Consider the following 18580-nt stretch of genomic DNA (forward strand, 5'->3'; position numbering starts at 1 on the left):
TTGAGGTATATGCATTTCAACTTCAACGTTCACAGTTAAATGATGATACAGTTTTAAGTTACATTTTCCCTAATCTTTTTGTTATGTTTGTCATTTATCTCAGTATTTGTTTACAATTATTTCATTAATCTCTAATGTGCAGTTGCCCTTTACAATCGCATCTAATGTAAACATGTCATGAACTTTTAAAATGGGATATTTCATTTGAAACGCGGGCCCTCAACCTCAGTGTGTATGCACTGAAAGGTATGCAAAAACAAACCTACACAACACATGAATTAGAACAATATATTTATTAACAGTATCTGGTACTAAAACACATGTACAAAGGATAATCATTAGTTCACTCGTTAAATGTGTGTGAATGCATCCGAGTGTGTGTCTGTGTGTCTCCTTTTCTTGCCATCAAGTGTCATTTTCATGTTGCCAGTAAAGCAAAATCATGTTCTTGAATGAGGTGTGTGTGTGTGTGTTCAGTCCTCCAGTAGTATATCCAGTTCTTCTAGAGGCAGTCTGACTCTGAGTTCTTTCTCTGTCATCAGATCTACAAACTCCTGCAGATGCTCGGGGAACAGCTGCACTGCGTCCATGTACAGACCCTGATCACACATGCGCCAAACACACACATATTTGCATAAATGCAAATTTAAATGTATGCACAATCACACACACACAAAGAGAGAGAGAGAGACAGAGAGAGAATTGATTTCTCATACTACAATTTAAAAATGAAGTAGCCAGAGGTCAGCTGCTGTGAAGGAATATCCTTTTTCTGTGTGTAGCTCACCTTAGCCCAGGGAATATTCTGTAAGGCCTTGTAGAAGATCCCTGTGGCTTTATCCACCTTCCCTTCTGACACCTGCAAATACACACAGCACAGCAATAAGACTTTACCGACTGTCAATATTTGTATATTCAAATGTGCAAATTACACAAAGTAAGTCTGCATAGGCTGGTCTTTCTGTGCGTGTTAGTTCTTAGACCAAGTCAATTTTGGGGAAAATTTGGAAAAATAATGCACTTTAAATTCAGAGAGTAACACACAGAATGAACAACATGTGATATTAAAGGCACAGCAGGCTTCTACAATAAGTATTGAGATTTGATTCCTTTGTAATATTTGTAATGCTAGACGCTAACTTTCTGCCTTGATCCTTGATACGTTTAACTTTTGCCACACGTCCATCGTGTGTTCATCTATCAGCTCACTGACAAGTTAAATCGGTGAAAAAAGAAAAGCAGGTATTTGCCCTCTTAGTGACGTCTAACTATGCCGTTATGAGTATGATTGGATAACTGTTAAAAAAAGGATTATGAATTTATTTTTTAACTGACTGGTCAAGGATAGCAAATAGGTTCAAGCATATAGAGTGTCCTCACAATATCAGGAAACATGTGAATGTGTGAATGTTATTTTGTCGTCTCACCAGGAAGTGCATGTACATCCTCCAAAGTAAAGGACAGTGAGCACCCATCTCTGTTGCTATAGCGCTTTCAAACAGTCCACGGATACGGGTGCTGAGGCCATTCTCTGGCAGGATGGGCATGGCAGCACCATGGCAACAAGACCTATAATGACCACAGAAACATACACAATATTAATAGTGATGTAGGAATTGTGATAGATTGATAGATTCTTGGCTTAAAAATTCAGTTGATGCATTTTCTGAATGTGATCTAAGTAGTTTTGTCTCCGGTGTTCTTGCCTTAGAGCGTTGGGGGAAAAAAGGATTGTGAGGATAATCGGTCCTTAAATACCTAGTGAAATGAAAAATACACTTCCCCAGTTTTAATCCTGTGTTAATTACTCATTAATCACTTGTTATATGCCAAATATATGTAAAAATAAATAATTAAAATAAATCAGAAGAGTATTTTTACATCAATATGTCTTTTCTCTTCTGCAATAACGGTAACAAATGTCTTGTCTTAATGTTTTTATACTTTTTTTTTACCTTGTTGCTGCTGAACTGACTGATGAGTCGCCAGCTGAATTTCGTTGTATCTTTTTACGATGTCAATAAACATTAAACACCAAGATCTTTTTTCTCAGTTGCTCCCGTAATATAATTAGAGAAAACTATGATCATGGCATCTCGATTATGAAGTTGTTACAATGCTTATTCCCATACAACATGAGTGCAGGATAACCTCGCACCTACCCATCATCCTTCCTGCTCTTACCTCTGAGCAGCGTCCACCAGCTGCTTCCTTTGTTGTTCAGCAACAATGGCAAAGAGGCGTGGCACCACGCTGCTGTTGTGCCTGGTTACAGAGTGAAAAAACCGCCGCGCCCGGCCAGCACTATGGAAGCGGTTCTCCACCTAAAACACGGGTCGCATGAGGGCCATTATGACAAAGTACACAAGGACTCATCTGGTACAGAATAAGCTGGGTGAAACACATCTAGAGAAGCTCCTTGCCAATAACTGATTGATTTGATTCTAACCCACGATGATGCAAAAATGAAATGAGTTTTGGTATCTTTTGAGTAGAAAATGGCTCACCTGTATATATATGCTCCAGAGAGGGGCGCTGGCGGGCCAGGTGGCGAGGGCCGAGGTCAGCATTTGTCTCAGTGTTGCCAGTGGAAACACACCGACGTTGTTGTGGTACCAAAGCAACGCCGCCTGCTGCACTGCCAACGCCTCACACTCAGAGGCTAGCCTGGTAACATAGTGCCTGCTGGCATGGCTGGAGTCAGCTGCAGACTGGCCAGCATCAGTGCCAGCAAGGTTGGCCTCCTCCTTACTGTTGAGCTGCGTCAGCGCGTGGTGCAGCTCCTCCGTCCTCTCTCTGGCCTGGCTGTAGACGGTGTTAGCTGCTTGGACGCCCATTGTGAGGTACTGGAAGAGAGCGTAGCAGCCTATCAGGCCTCTCAGCCTCAGCTTCTCTCCTAGCAGGTCCTCGTGACCTGTTGGTGGAACGATGAGAGGAGAGGATCAAATTAATGAAAGATAGACCTTCAGACCTGTCACCGTAGGAAAAGTGCAGCTGTTACTAATAACATTAACAATAGTGTCCCACTAAACCATGCCTGTGTGACAGTGAGCGAGCGTTCACAATACCAGGACCCTAAAATCAAAGCCGTTAAATGGATTCCAGCAATCATTCATTTTATTATTAAACCTGTGCTTTTCCTTCTGTGACGAGTGAAAATGTCTCCTGTGAAAAAGGCCTCATCAACTTGGGTTATGCATTCAACTGATGCATTACAAAACGAGTTTTAATTAAGATCATCCTTTAGTAGATCATCCTTTAGTAAAGGTCATTAGGTACCCATTTAGAGTATTGAGACCCTTTACCAAGGTGGTGGCTTGATCCTCATCCTCAATTAAGATTTGTCTATTGGCTTTTACAGAATGCATTAGTTTGGCAATGCTTTCATTTATTTTTAAAGTCATTACAGTAGTTTTTTTAATAATTAGATACGCACCAACATGATGTGTTGATTGGGAATTGGCCAGATGTGACCAATCCACAATAAATAGTTTGTTCGTCACTGGCATCAAACAATTCAGTGTTTCTGCTATCAATGACATGTATTCAACAAGCCGACAAGTCAGCTTTTAGCATCCCAGCTGTCCCTGGTCTCATGTTACCCTACATGGAAATGACTCCAATGAGTTTCACATAGTGAGATGTACAAGTTTTAAATTTAGGAAAAAGAGAGCAGCGGTATGCGATCAGTACTTGGTATTGGTAGACAGGTGAGAAAAAGTTGGACTGGTGCGAAACTGGTAATAATTAATGAAGGTTGTTGTTCCATGTTTCAGAACAATTATTAATAATCACGTACTTTATACCACACATTATTGAGAACCATTTTTTTAAAGACTATAGAAGTGTTTGCATTAATTGACAACTATAAAGATATACAAGTATAAAGACAATCAAATATTCACACAATCGTGATGGATTACATATTTTGCACAAGTTCCAAGTCGAGTTGATTTTCACGCTGTACCAAAATGATTAGAAACACTGGCTGCAAAGAAGTTGATAGAAATGCACTTATGAATCTAAACAAATGTGACATTATGTTTGGAAAAAATGAGCAGCAGTAACAGCAGAAAATGGGCCAAAACATGCAAAACCACAGATATGGGCCTTTTATAAGACATGTAGCAGCTCCGTGACGGATCAAACACACAGAAGTTGTTAAGGAACCTTTTCTGTTGGCCAGAGGGTTGCTGGGGCTTTGGTCCAGGGCTGACAAGCCGGCGGTCAGAGCCTGCTCATAACACTTCCTGGCTTTCAGGATGGAAACCGGAGAGAGCGACTGGGAGGATGAGGAGGTTCCTTCTGCCAGCCTGGTTAGCACACAAACAGCTGGGGACACGGTGACATCTGCTAGTCCTCCCCCCCGCGAGCTTGAGCCGTCCTCCACCTCCAGCTGGGCCCACAGCAGACACAGCTCGCAGAGGGCGGGGCTCTTCAGCCCTTTGGTTCCCTCTATGGCCGTGGCCGTGGAGAAGACTTTGCGGGCCTCTTCGAGGTTGCCCAGCATCCATTCCAGGCGGGCGTACTCCTGCCACAGCACCAACGACGAGCGGTTGTCGGGTTCTTTGAGCAGTTGCTTGGCCACCCGCTTGCTGCTCTTGCCCTGAGAGCGCAGGCGCTTTTTGTTGCCGCCACGCAGGCAACGCAAGACCTGACACGCAAACACATACGAGTAAATCAGTGCATTTGACTTTGAAAGTTGACCTTTTACTTCCAACGTTTAACTTGGAGTCCAGTAGACCGACTCCTACCTTGAGTTTCTCGTACTGCATCCAGCTGAGTGATAGGGCGGCTCGGTGCTGGGCAGGAAGGACCGGTTGGACCACACCGAAGATGTTGGTGACAAACCTCTCGCCCTGCTTCCCAAGCCCCACCCACTTCCTCGTTCCCTGGAGAGTGGTCATGTGACCCACAGAGTTAACCCCGGGGTCAGGTAGGTCGTGGGAGGTCAGAGGACACTTGAGACCATTACCTAGAATGTGACATAAAGTCAGCTTTGTATCAATGATTTGCTTCAAGTTGTTTATAACATAAAAAAAAAAAAAAAATAGCTAGTTTGTTTTATTAGGACTGTAGTTTTTTTACCCTGAGTGAGCAGAGAAAGGTTCTCCAGCAGCAGGCCAGGCTGACAGGGGGCAGCAGAGAGCACAGAGTCTACGGGCAGCCCCAGGAATGAGAGGAAACGCAGAAGAAGACAGAGCTGGAGCTCTGGTGAAGACAGACAAATTAGGGATGGGCCGATGTCATCAAACAACACCTACAGTTGGAGAGAAAGAGGGAGACGAAAAGTCAAACAAAGTCATTTGTTTATAGTACTGTTATCTGTTTGTTGTGCACTTTAATTTATATTCTTTTATATTCTATTGTACATTTTAATATGTTTCTATTTCTTGCACTGTGCTGATTGTTGTTGATTGTTTAATGTCATGCACCACCCGCAATGACAAATTCCTTGTATGTGCAACATACATTGGCAATAAACGGTTTCTGATTCTGATTTTCACACACTTTAAATGGGCTTCCACACATGCCACACATGAGACACTTTAAATCAGCACCTGTCTGTCCGGGTCCTCACAGTCCACTTCTGACTGGCCCTTGGCTTTGTCGGGCCTCCAAGGCAGCCAGTGAGCTGCTTCACGAGACGGCTCCACGTCCAACCAGACTGTCCATCTGGTCTGGCTCCGATCCTTCACCTCCTCCTCATCCTCTTCCTCCTCGTCCTCTTCCTCTGCAGAAAAACACACACACACACACACACACACACACACACACACACACACACACACACACACACACACACACACACACACACACACACACACACACACACACACACACACACACACACACACACACACACACACACACACACACTCTGGTTTTCTTGTCGTTTTCACGATTTTAGCCCGCAGATCAATTTAAAGATTATTCCAGGATTTACGTCGACAGTGGGTGTTTCACCTGCACTGGGCTGTAGCCACCCTCCTCGCTCTTGTTGGAGCATCCAGGCTTTCCAGCCTCTGGCTCCCAACTCTCCAACCCTCTCCTCCCCGCTGTCCCAGAACGGCTCAAAGAACTCAACCTGTACACACATAAAAACAGAATTTAACTGGAAGGCACAGTCTGTCCTAAGACAGCTAAGACTGCAAAAGGATCAGGCATTTAGGAGTGGGGACAAGGACTTGTATAAAGAGTCAAAGTACAGGTTTAGTAAGGCGGTGAGAGGCGCTAAACGACTGTACTCTGAGAAACTGCGACACCAGCTCTCAGCAAATGACTCTGCTTCTGTCTGGAGAGACCTCAGACAGATCACCAACTACAAGCCAAAAGCCTCACACTCCATGAATGAACTCCACCTGGCAGATGAGCTGAACGAGTTCTACTGTCGCTCTGATAGACAAAGGGACAGCCCTGACTCCATCCCCCACAGCTTCATCAACCAGCCCCAGACCAGCAGGTTCCCCTCCCCCAGCCCAGCAGAGGCCCATGCCTCTGTATCACCCATCCCAGTGTCCCCCCCACCCCCCTCCCCAGTGACGACTCTCTCTATTCTGGAGAGAGATGTCAACAGGCTTTTTAAAAAACAAAACCCCCGCAAAGCAGCCGGCCCGGACTCTGTCTCCCCCTCCACCCTGAAGCATTGTGCTGATCAGCTGTCTCCGGTGTTCACAGATATCTTCAAAACCTCCCTGGAGACATGCACGTACCATTCTGCTTCAAGGTCTCCACCATCATCCCTGTCCCCCAAAAAAAAAAAAAAAGCTCAGCAGAGGACATACTTCCTGAAGCAGCTGAAGAAATTCAACCTGCCAAAGACAATGATGGTGCACTTCTACAATGCCATCATTGAGTTCATCCTCTGCTCCTCCATCACGGTCTGGTACGCTGCAGCCACTGCCAAGGACAAGGGCAGGCTGCAGTGCATCATTCGCTCTGCCGAGAGGGTAATTGGCTGCAATCTACCGTCCCTCCAGGACTTGTTCGCTTCGAGCCTGAAGCGAGCAAGAAAGATTGTAGCCGACCCCTCTCACCCTGGACACAAACTGTTCGTGCCCTATCTGGCAGGAGGCTGAGGTCCATCAGGACCAAGACCTCACGCCACATGAACAGCTTCTTCCCATCCACAGTTGGGCTCATTAACAGATATATTTCATATGTTTCTACTTGCACTGACTGTTGTTGATTGTTAAATGTTATGCACCTCCCGTCATGTCAAATTCCTTGTATGTTCAACATACCATGGCTATAAACGGTTCTGATTCTGATTCTGATTCTGATTTAGGAGCACTGGTGGGTGTCCTCAAGCATTTTACGTGACCACATTTTGCTGGTCTGCTTCATTAAAGAAGTAGTTCAACATTTTGGGAAATGCACATCTTTTGCTTTCTTGCTTAGTTTTAGATGAGAAGAATCTATACCACTCTCATGTCTGCTGGTTTTAAAGGTGCCCTCTGGAGTTTTCCTGTAAAAACGCAAAAGTTACTTTTACATTCAGTGTTACTATTGTGTAAAGTCTAAAGAAAAAATGCAATTTAAAAAAAATATTTTAAATCCTGTACTGTTTACACCCATGTTTGCTAGCAGACTTCTTCTTCACTGCCTCTGCTGGCACACCGCTATGCTTCTTTATACGTTACTGGCATCAGTTGTCAATCAGTTGAATAGCATGACCCCATTGGGAGGAATGTGTATTGCTGCTTGCATGTGTGTCGTCGTGTGCATGTTCAATACAAACAAGGCCGATGGTAAAAGCATCACTCCCTAGCACTACAAGTGGTCAAAAGTTCTGCTAATTCTGTCCAAAGGTGACAAAATCCACCTCCCAGCACCTCTGAAGCGCCCTAATTACCACGTCGTAGATACAAAAACTGAAGTGAAGAAATGACAAGTTGTGGTTTTTCGGGGAGGTCATGTGCTTGACTATTTCTTAGTCTGGGCAAAGAAATGACAGGCTGCGTGGCAAGCTCACAGAGATCATAAGACTATTGTCAACATTAATCACCAGCATTTGGCTTAGATTTGCAATTCAAATGAATATTAAAGTTAGGATTAGTCTGTAAAGTTGTATTGCTTAGAGTGTGTTTGTTTGTGTGTGTGTGTGTTTACCTGCTGCTTGGTGGACAGTTTTCGTACGCTGTCAGGTTTGTAGAAAGTAAAGTCGATCATGGCCTGAAACAGAGAAATTGCTTTCTCTGAGTGACCAGACTGACGCAGGAAATGACACTGCTGGGTGAAGATATCTGGACAGAAAGAAAGAAAAGACAACCAGGAACAATTACAACAACTTTCAATAAGCATTGAGCATACAAACAAATACGTATATGATGCATCAGGTGTGACTGCCTTGTGACAGAAGCTGGTGATGAAACTGAGCAGGTAACTGAATAAGTAGTGGAAACACTGGATCAGTAAAGGCTAAACAACATCTCTGTTACCCAACATATCCTCCTCAAGCCCTGGTAGGGCCGGGTGAGAGACCATGCTGCCGTCGCGCACCGCACTGAGCGTGCTTAGACACTTCCCGTACGCGGCGTTGACCTTTGACACGGTGAAGTTGCTGAAGTAGCTCTGGGTGAACAGCAGATACTCTCTCCACAAGGGAGCACTGTTTGGGTGGAGGAACACCTGAGACACGAGATAAAACAGGAGTTAGCATTAGAATTACTATAAGCTTTGGTCTACAGACACGTCAACATTGGCCAGTGAAAAAAACCCTCAGAGAAGCATTCAATACATGGTTGTAGAAAGTGATCCATTGCAATGTGGAGGAGGCTTTGCTTGTAAACAGACAGGAGTGAAACTGAATAAACCACATACAAAATGTAGAGTACAGCTATTTTCCACTCTTTTTAGAGCAAAGGAATAAACCACAGCTGGGGTCAAAATACAGAAGCACTGCGTGAGTTTCATGGAAACACACAAAGACTGTAGACTGACCAGTTTCTTCCATTCTTTAGCCAGAAGCGTAGGCTCCCAGAGCTCTTGGCAGATCCTGAGCCTCTCCAGCTGCAGAGCTACACAGTCGTGGTTGGTGGCCACTGCGCGCTCCGCGATGCTCAGCTTCTTCTCCAGGACCGCTCTGTAGGAAGACTTACGCCGCTCGGCCGCATCGCTGCCCTGCTGCTGCTGCTCCTCGCCTCCAAATGCTGTCGCACTCAGCTCATCCTGGAGAGGGAGAGGAGGGAGGTTTAGAAGTAGTGCTGCATAGGAATAACTTCAGGAACCATTTAATCGTTGAAAAGTAATAAACAGGTAGAGTTCAGATTATAGGTCTGCTGATGATAGTAGGCTAATAAGACTATCCCACTGGTGTCATATATACGATACATATTGAAAGTTAGAATATAGAGGGCGTGAAAACATGCATGTGATTTGATGTCCAGCATGTGAGACGGTCCGTGGTTCTACAGTGTGCACAAACATAGGTTTCAACTTAACTCGAGGAAACATTTTCTGACCTGCAGTCATTTTGAGTGTTGTTTTGTTTGACTAACATTTGCTAAAAACTGTGCTGTTTTAAGAAATGAATACGCCTTTCTTAAAAGAATAAAACGCTATTTCTTTCTGCCCTATATTTTTATATTTACATCTTCAGTAGAAATGAATGGCCTGAGGGCCACGGAGCAGATAGAGATGTAGGAAAATACTGAGAGACAGACTAACACATTGTTGGCTTTTGTCTTAATCTGGGATTCGTTGATTATCAGAAATATGTAGAATAAGGCCTTTAATAACCTGATTGTAATACACAAGTGTACAAACCACGCACGCAAGCACTGACACATACACCTTTACACAAACAAAATGTTCAGCACATCCTCTCAATTCAAAGATGATTGTAAGGCAAGTGAAGCGGAACAAAGAGGCAGTCTCTATAGTAACAGAAGCAGAGTCTCATCATACCTGGTATCGTATGAATTCTATCCATAGCTGCGCGTCTGCTGGCTGCTCTCTGAGTCGCCTGTTAAACTCTTCCGTCCTCCCGGCCAAAGGCGCTGCACTCTGCCCCGTCTGGGTGTCCTGCTGCTGCCGCTGCTCCGTCTGCCCCTTCCCCTGCAGCCAGAGGGCCGTGGAGGAGTCATACACACCGAGAGGATTCACTGACGATGTCTGCACTCTGACACCTGGATTGACACGTTACATTTTTTGTATTGAAACAACAACACCAGGATTTTGGCTTACTTTTTGAGATTGTTAAGCCGTCACCGCCTGTTGAGGCTAAATCTCTTACCCGTCTCTCCTCCTTTGTTCTCCTCATCGTCACCCAGAGGGAGGAAGGAGGAAGGGCCGACGGCATCGCCGCGCTCAGGAACCCTAGGTAACGTGGGAGCAGGGGGCTCGGACCTCAGCAGCTGGCGACTGACTGCAGAGAAGTATCTGTCTGATGTTTTCTTCCTGTCCCCGCCTTTCTGTTTCTTATTTGACTCTGACACCTCCCAGCTGACTCCCTGTCTGCGGCGGTCCAGACCCAAGGACGAGCTGCCTTTCCTCTTATACCTGGAACACATGGAGAGTTTCATCACACTTCCAGGACATGGAGGCTCCACTCTCAATCGTTTTGATTTATAATTAAGAGCAAGAACCAACTGAAGGTAGTTCACATGAGATGGGATAGTCACTAAGAGAAGGAGAAAGATGCCACGGCATTGCCCTCATGGTGCAGAGTGTAAGCGTGTGTGTGTGTTACCTGGCTACGTCTCCTCTGTACAGGGACTTGTACGTCCAGTTGGCTGGGTCGGCTTTACGGTCCACACAGAACAGCTGCTTTGCGGGCAACTGGAGGTCATCCAACCAGGAGAAACAGCTTGCTAACGGAGCAACCTGGGGACTGCATGGCAGCACAGACGCCAACCATCAATACAGAACAGAAGCAAGCCAGTGCTATTGTGTATACATTTAAGAGTGTAAGCATGTGTGGTGTAAAAGTGTGCGTCTGTACCTGTCTGCCTCTTGCTCCCTTTTGAGGTCACTGGGGAAAACGGTTTCTGAGTCTGTCCCACTGCTGTCCGAATATCTCCCACTCTTCTTTTTGTGTTTTTTCTTCTTTTTTTTCTTCTTTTCACTCTTCTTTTTCTTCTTTTTAGGTTGCACATTACCCTCCTCCTCCTCCGCAGAGCTCACATCTCTGCCAACACTAAGGATTATAAGGTGAACTCAACGTTACCCAATGTGAAACCACTAATAACCTGCCTCAAGCAAAACCAAGAATGTATTTGACAAATGTTCATGTACTTCTAATACATGTACGGGAAAAGTTATTTTGGCAAGTTTCTAAACAGGGTTTGTATGTGAGAGTGAAAAGAGTGAAGAAAAAACAGATGCAACCAAGAAGAATGACAACATAGAAACAAATGAAAACAAAAGGAGAAATGCGTAATGTAAAAAGATCAGAAAATGTAATAAAACGTATAGAAGCAACCATAAAATCGCAGCATGTGTCACTGACATTGGCTTTCTCATAGAGAGGAAATCTAAAAGATGCTACGAACCACAAGGATGAACATGTAAAGCAGAATGTCCAGTATTGTGTCTGCAAGCAAAGAAACTGGCTTTGGGTTTTGATCTGTACCTCGATTCTTTCTCATTCGGCCTCTCATTGGTCTTCTCAACAAAACGACTGTGCAGAGAGAGGGCATCCCCAGTCTGAAAACTCGTATTGCTCAGCCAGTTTAGTTCTAAAAGAAGAATTAAAAAACGTTATTCAGTAATCAGCAGGAGGATTGAGAGATGTTGATGGTGAGTATCACTCACTGAGTGTTTACATGCGGTGTAGTATCACAGCTGTAACTTTGTTTTTTTCCTTTAATCCCATGTGGACACATCATATCCTATTACTGCAGGGGATACATGTCTCTCGTACTACAGTACTGAAGATTAGATGGAGAAGCTGAAGCCACACGATGGGTAAGTACACCAAAGTCTAGGAAGCCAGAAACCAGACTGAGTTAACTCAGTGAGTACAAACATTACAGATTATGAGTCAAAGACATGCCTGCACTGCCATAGAGGATCAGGATCCTGGATAGTATTAAAGCCATAGGTAGAAATAGGTATCCTGGCTTTCAGAAGTAACCGTGTGGGGGAATGTAAACTAATTGACAATAAGCTAACGCATCATTCAAAGGCAACGGTCGACGGACGTTAGGACAGTTACTATGAGTTGGCTCGTAGTTCAACAGATTTATCTTCTCAACACAGTGAAAACATAGCATTGAGGGGACTATCATTCCATGTTAAAACGGAAGCTACATGAAAGAGTGATCACCTTTGGACGAATCTTCAACTTTGTCAATCTGAAATTCAGCAAAAGCTGGAAACAGCGCCATGACGGTATGTCGCACATAAACAGTCGCAGGAACATGACGTCATTTGACGAGGGAGGCGCTCTAGAAACAAATTACCTGTTTATTATCCTAATATATTATCCAGTTTATTGATTTTATTGTTAATTTGGTGAATTTAATGGGGACAGGTTTTTTGTTAAATAACCGATATATTCTGTTTTCTTTCCCAATTCGAACACATTTTATAAATCCCTGAAAGTTATGTGTGCAATTGAATATTCTAACTACATATCGGAAAATATTTGAATTCAATCTTCTTTTAGAAATTGTATTAATGTATTTCTTGTATTTAATTTAATTTTTTTTTTTTTACACTGTTAAAAACTTTGATTGTCATGAAATTGTAATGTGTTTTGGATTAATAGTTGAGTCTTTTGGAAGAACAAAACAGGGACATTTATTTGTTGGAAAATTGTGCTTTTCTTATGGTCACAGAAATAATAACAGAAATATAAGCTTTGTATAAAAAGGGTCCTATTGGAATGAATGTGTGCAAGAAATACCTTGGAAGAAAGACTTTACCTTCTAAATGTCTACAGTGCTACCACACAACACGAGGTAAGTTTATGAGATAAGGCTCTATCCAACAAAATACACCCTCCAAAGTCTAAGAAAGGACATCCACACAAACTGTTCATTCATTGATGTATACTCAGAGACAATCCTCCACTTGATAATAAAATAATTCACAACATTCATAAAAACATTGATAAATGTAAAAGAATTTTGAATTGCTGGCTAAAGAGGGAAACTAGATTTATCTGGAAGGGTTTTATTGTCCAGGTCAAGATGAACATTTTTCCTGCTCACTCCCCAGAAATCTCTGACAGAATGATTAGCTTAATCTGCTAAAACAAAGACATTATAAGAGGTGGCAAGGTTCAATTAAAGGGGCAAAGTGGACGCCATATATTTCTCTGTTGTGAAGGGTGTTATTTAGGTGAAATGGGACTGCATCCCGATACAATTTTTCATAAAGTGTGAGATGTAGATTTTTTATTCAGTTTTGATTCGTTCAAACCTATCTTTTTACAGACCTACAAGTTCTCTTTACACTATTATGTGGAACAACAGGTATTCACTAAACACAAACCACTGTTAGTCGGAGCTTGGATTGAAAGAGGAATCTGGTCTATGAGCCACATAATGGACACATTTGCAAATATATTACAATATGGAGAATTCTGCGATAAATTACATTTTAACTGTTCTGTTGGATAATATAATAAGGTGACAAAGGTCATTTGTATTCCCCTTAAAATAATGGTTCCACAGGCTTTGGTGCACTCTATTGTGTCAGAGCTAGCAAGCAGCACACCAATGCATTTGTAGGAAATGTTTTATCACCAGAAAATGATCCTAATATTATTATCCTGTGACGTCTGTTGAAGCTGGATCATTTATGGAGGAGGGAAACTTGGAATTTGAACTAAATGATTTGACTCTATTTGGTGAAAATGTGATTAAACAGATTGAAGAATAAACCGACACCATAAACCCCCTTGACTCAGTTCAGTGTATAAGAAGCCCCTTGTGCATCACGTGGTTTGGGTAGACCTGTATTATAACGCCGTACACCGCCATCTTATGGGCAAGGCAGCCACAACAATGATTTAATCATTCCTCTTCTTCCATGGCGATCTAACGTGTAGGATTAGTTAGATAGGCTACTTCTCGCTTAATAATCATGCGATCACACTAAAATATTCTAACATTAAAACTGTTTATGAAGTTTAGGTATGCGTTATCAAAGATGATCATCTATCGCCTCAATGTTTGCCTATTTGATCTATTATTACATTTCTTGAGCAGCAGGCTCGTGTATTACAGATTAAGATAAATACATCATTATTATTATTATTAGAGGCTAAAACGAAGCTGATTTGAACCTATCTGCTTGGTTTAGTGAGTGTCTGAGTGTCTGCGTCATGTATTAGATTATATCCGGTGTCACCAAGACACTCTCAGAGTACCATCCAATCCAAACTCTACACCGTTTTGTTGACCAATGGGATGTCCGCTGTACCGTGACCGACATTTCGTTGGTCCAATAGCATGAATCGGTCCGCTGTAGCTGACCCGGCCCCACCTTCCCATGTTAGTCCGTTGCTGGAGCGCGAGAGTGTAACAACTATATTAACAGCTCTGTTTCAGTCGTTGTTCGGAAATTTGTTTAATTACCGTCAAAATGAGAGAAATCGTGCACCTGCAGGCGGGCCAGTGTGGCAACCAGATAGGAGCTAAGGTACGAATAGCTTTGTTTTAAAGAGAAGTATTAACTCAATGAAAAAGCGCGTGAATTTGGGCGGGCTAATAGATTAGCTTACTTAGCAACGACGCTAAGGGTGGCCGTGGTTTCCGTACCAACGATAGGTTTGACTAACTAGCACGACGTGAGGATACGTCGTGCTAGTTAGCCTGTTCATATAACTGTTAACCTCCACTCTTTGTTTCTCCTGGTTGTAGTTCTGGGAGGTGATCAGCGACGAGCACGGGATCGACCCTACCGGGTCGTACCACGGGGACAGCGACCTGCAGCTGGAGCGGATCAACGTGTATTTCAACGAGGCGTCAGGTTAGCCGCACTGTGCTTTGTGCTCCTACAGAGTTAACGATAGCTAAGAGGGGAACCCAAAGTGATTCAGCAACGGGAAGGTCTGTTAGTACCGGAGCTATCCAGCAGGGTCACGTTATCCCTAACCCGCTGGAAGCCACTAGAAGTCTCAGTGAACTCTCCTTCCTAGTTACCGTCACCGTTTCCATGGTACAACAAATCAACAAACTCTCCAGCTCACGAATGATATTATCCCAAATATATAAGAGGAATATCCCTCCAGCTCACGAATGATATTATCCCAAATATATAAGAGGAATATGAGGGCGTTAGCTTTAATCTATTGTCATATTTTGAGGCCAGGGCCTATAGGGCTATAGAAGCGTTTATGACCAAATAAAAATAAAAGTAAACTGTTAATAAAGCACTTTCGCATATATGTGTTCTCCAGTGACGTGCGGTGAGGTTCGTCAGATTTACAAATATATGAACCCAATATAGAGTAGCTTAAATCGCCATTCAATTGGCAGCTTGCACATCGACTACTGGTTGTTTTTCATATTTCACATCAGCATTTACACACACACACACACACACACACACAGGTACGGTACATATTTGATTCCACCGGGGGCGTCTGCTCCGCGATCTGCGACCTGCCCCACCAACCTGTTTTAGAAGCGGAGCGCTCGCGGGCGCCACCCGCGAAAATCTGTGTAGCAACCACGGTTTTATAAAGAGAACAACAAACGCATAAAAGGTTACTTTACCTGTCCGACGTTGAATTGCTGTTGATTTGGTCATATTTCCCTGTTTTTTGAGAAATGTTAAAGCATAGATATTTAATCTTAAATGTCTGCGATCAAAGCAAAATATAAGAAGAAGAGAAGTGTAGAAGAATAACGGAACTCCAAGCATGAACCCGACCCGTGGGCTCTTGCACGCCCCCTTCAGTGAGGCAGAGGTACTGTTTGCCTCCCCTCTGTGCTTCTTCACTGCGGTTTCTGTCAGATCAGCAAGACTAAATATGTTCTACACATGTGAAATACATGACCTATTATATGGAAAAAAATGACATATAATACAAGTGTCAACAAATATTACAGTGGTGACAAACAATGAGAAAGCAAAAGGCACGCGCTCAACCCAGTTAGTGAGGGATTGCGCAATCTGAGATGAGGCACAGCTCATCCTGCATCATCTCGCGTGTCTCCTCTGTTTGAACGGACATGAGCAAATTCAGCTATTTCGACGATAAAAATGATTGAAATCATACAGAAATTACATTTATAGCACAGATAAGTAGAGAAATATTATTTATTTTATCATTATTATTTTTTTCACTTTTCATGATTACCGCATGTCCCTGGTGTTCTCTCTCTGGATTGTCGCTCTGTGTGACTCTCTGCTGTAGTTGAAATCCAACCTTTTTTTAACATTTAATAAGACAAAGTAATTAATGCATACTAACAAAAAAGCTCCCAGCACTGTGTATGTGTGTGTAACTTGTAATAATAATACTAGTGATTTGTCTGCTTGTTTTTTTTAAATCTCCAGGTGGCAAATATGTCCCCCGTGCAGTGCTGGTGGACTTGGAGCCAGGCACAATGGACTCTGTGAGGTCTGGTCCCTTTGGCCAAATCTTTAGACCAGACAACTTTGTCTTTGGTGAGAATTTAAATGTGATCAAATATGTGTTTTGACTTGGGGTTTATGGGAGTCAATAATAATTTAAAGCTGTGTATCTATAAAGAGTTTCCTCTGCACAAGTGAAGGAGCCAGTCTCCTTTCAGTGCATGCACCCCTCACTGCAGTAAATGTGTCGACGCCCCAGATGTGACGGATGACTGTATTTGCATGTAACACAGGCCAGAGCGGAGCAGGAAACAACTGGGCCAAAGGCCACTACACCGAGGGGGCCGAGCTGGTGGACTCGGTCCTGGATGTGGTGAGGAAGGAGGCAGAGAGCTGCGACTGCCTCCAGGGCTTCCAGCTCACGCACTCCCTCGGAGGAGGCACTGGCTCCGGCATGGGCACCCTGCTCATCAGCAAGATCCGAGAGGAGTACCCGGACCGCATCATGACCACTTTCAGCGTGGTGCCTTCTCCCAAGGTTCGCATGATACGCATGTTTCAACTTTAAATATTTACCCCTCCACGTGCTCCTCAGTGCTTTTAATGCTGTTCCCTCTTCCTCTCTTTTGTCTCCCCTCCCCCTTCACTCTCCTGCTCCAGGTGTCGGACACAGTGGTGGAGCCGTACAATGCCACCCTCTCCGTCCACCAGCTGGTGGAGAACACCGATGAGACCTTCTGCATTGATAATGAGGCCCTGTATGACATCTGCTTCCGCACGCTGAAGCTCACCACGCCCACCTACGGTGACCTCAACCACCTCGTCTCCGCCACCATGAGTGGGGTGACCACCTGCCTGCGCTTCCCCGGCCAGCTCAACGCTGATCTGAGGAAGCTGGCCGTCAACATGGTGCCCTTCCCCAGGCTGCACTTCTTCATGCCAGGCTTTGCCCCGCTGACCAGCCGGGGCAGCCAGCAGTACAGGTAGAGAGGCAGGAGCTTGCTTTTTAGAGACTCTAACAGACCTTAAGTTTCATGAATTTAAAATTAATCCTAATTTATATTGTCTGTCTCCTTCCAGGGCATTGACAGTTCCCGAACTCACCCAGCAGATGTTCGACAGCAAGAACATGATGGCAGCGTGCGACCCCCGCCACGGGCGCTACCTCACGGTGGCCGCCATCTTCCGGGGCCGCATGTCCATGAAGGAAGTGGACGAGCAGATGCTGAACGTGCAGAACAAGAACAGCAGCTACTTCGTGGAGTGGATCCCCAACAACGTCAAGACGGCTGTCTGTGACATCCCGCCCCGTGGCCTCAAGATGGCCGCCACCTTCATTGGCAACAGCACAGCCATTCAGGAGCTGTTCAAGCGCATCTCTGAGCAGTTCACCGCCATGTTCCGCCGCAAGGCCTTCCTCCACTGGTGAGTAAGAGAAGGTTGGTGTCAAGACAGTGGGGAGAATTTTCCTGCACTGTGCTTCTTACCCAGAATTCATAGACATAACGCATGTGAGTAAGAGCTTACTTGTTTCAGGTACACGGGCGAGGGCATGGACGAGATGGAGTTCACGGAGGCTGAGAGCAACATGAATGACCTGGTGTCCGAGTACCAGCAGTACCAGGAGGCCACTGCCGAGGAAGAGGGCGAGTTTGAGGAGGAGGGTGAAGAGGACATGGCCTAGACGCCTACCATGACCTTTTTTTTTTTCCCTATGCCACAGTTAGGGCTCGGTCAACACGGTTCATATTGTCGAGTTATTAAATGCTGTTATTAAAACAATCGTTTTGGACACCAGTTATAATAATCGCACAGTTATTCTACTGATAGGCATCAAGTGAAAATATTGAACTCTTGTCCAGCCTTAGCAAGAATGCAAAGGATGTTTCTAGTCTTGGTTTTTAAATGTTTGTTCTGTCTCTTCTTCTGTCTTCTTCTTACTTCCTGCTTTAGGAATGAAATTATTTCATTCAGCAGAAGAAAAAAAGAACTTAATAAAGGTTTTACGAACTGGTGCTATGCTGTGTGGTTACTTCTGGCTACTTATAAATATGACTATTTATTACATGTTTTTTTTTTATCACTCAAATTATAAATCTTG

General features: G+C 44.0%; 2 protein-coding genes across 2 annotated transcripts; one reads left to right on the forward strand and one right to left on the reverse strand.

Moving 5' to 3' along the window:
- Positions 1-311: 311 nt before the first annotated feature.
- nrde2 (NRDE-2, necessary for RNA interference, domain containing) lies at positions 312-12347 on the reverse strand. The gene is made up of 19 exons (XM_079174297.1): positions 12272-12347; positions 11576-11681; positions 10946-11140; positions 10694-10834; positions 10238-10503; positions 9910-10130; positions 8944-9171; positions 8442-8631; positions 8113-8246; positions 5968-6088; positions 5562-5734; positions 5089-5260; positions 4755-4975; positions 4171-4654; positions 2508-2914; positions 2185-2324; positions 1428-1569; positions 788-859; positions 312-599 (listed from the first exon to the last, which is right to left on the reverse strand). The coding sequence occupies exons 1-19, from the start codon at positions 12330-12332 to the stop codon at positions 474-476; spliced, it is 3600 nt and encodes a 1199-aa protein (XP_079030423.1). The 5' UTR covers positions 12333-12347; the 3' UTR covers positions 312-473.
- A 2111-nt stretch (positions 12348-14458) lies between these two features.
- Positions 14459-18494, forward strand: LOC306707443 (tubulin beta-4B chain-like). Its single transcript, XM_079174903.1, has 7 exons — positions 14459-14595; positions 14817-14925; positions 16462-16572; positions 16773-17017; positions 17140-17462; positions 17560-17904; positions 18016-18494. Exons 1-7 carry the CDS (start codon positions 14539-14541, stop codon positions 18161-18163), a joined length of 1338 nt encoding a protein of 445 aa, XP_079031029.1. The 5' UTR covers positions 14459-14538; the 3' UTR covers positions 18164-18494.
- The last annotated feature ends 86 nt before the right edge of the window (positions 18495-18580 follow it).

This window comes from Pholis gunnellus (genome assembly GCF_910591455.1).
Source record: "Pholis gunnellus genome assembly, chromosome: 15".
Lineage (NCBI taxonomy): Eukaryota > Metazoa > Chordata > Actinopteri > Perciformes > Pholidae > Pholis > Pholis gunnellus.

Excerpts from the sequence above, each read along its gene's own strand:
- nrde2 (XM_079174297.1), bottom strand. The coding sequence starts at position 12,332 with ATGGCGCTGTTTCCAGCTTTTGCTGAATTTCAGATTGACAAAGTTGAA. Across the intron at positions 8,632-8,943 it reads CTAAAGAATGGAAGAAACTG|GTGTTCCTCCACCCAAACAG; the intron begins GTCAGTCTACAG and ends CTCGTGTCTCAG. Across the intron at positions 600-787 it reads AGAATATTCCCTGGGCTAAG|GGTCTGTACATGGACGCAGT; the intron begins GTGAGCTACACA and ends ATGTGTGATCAG.
- LOC306707443 (XM_079174903.1), top strand. The coding sequence starts at position 14,539 with ATGAGAGAAATCGTGCACCTGCAGGCGGGCCAGTGTGGCAACCAGATA. Across the intron at positions 16,573-16,772 it reads ACCAGACAACTTTGTCTTTG|GCCAGAGCGGAGCAGGAAAC; the intron begins GTGAGAATTTAA and ends CATGTAACACAG. Across the intron at positions 17,018-17,139 it reads GCGTGGTGCCTTCTCCCAAG|GTGTCGGACACAGTGGTGGA; the intron begins GTTCGCATGATA and ends CTCCTGCTCCAG.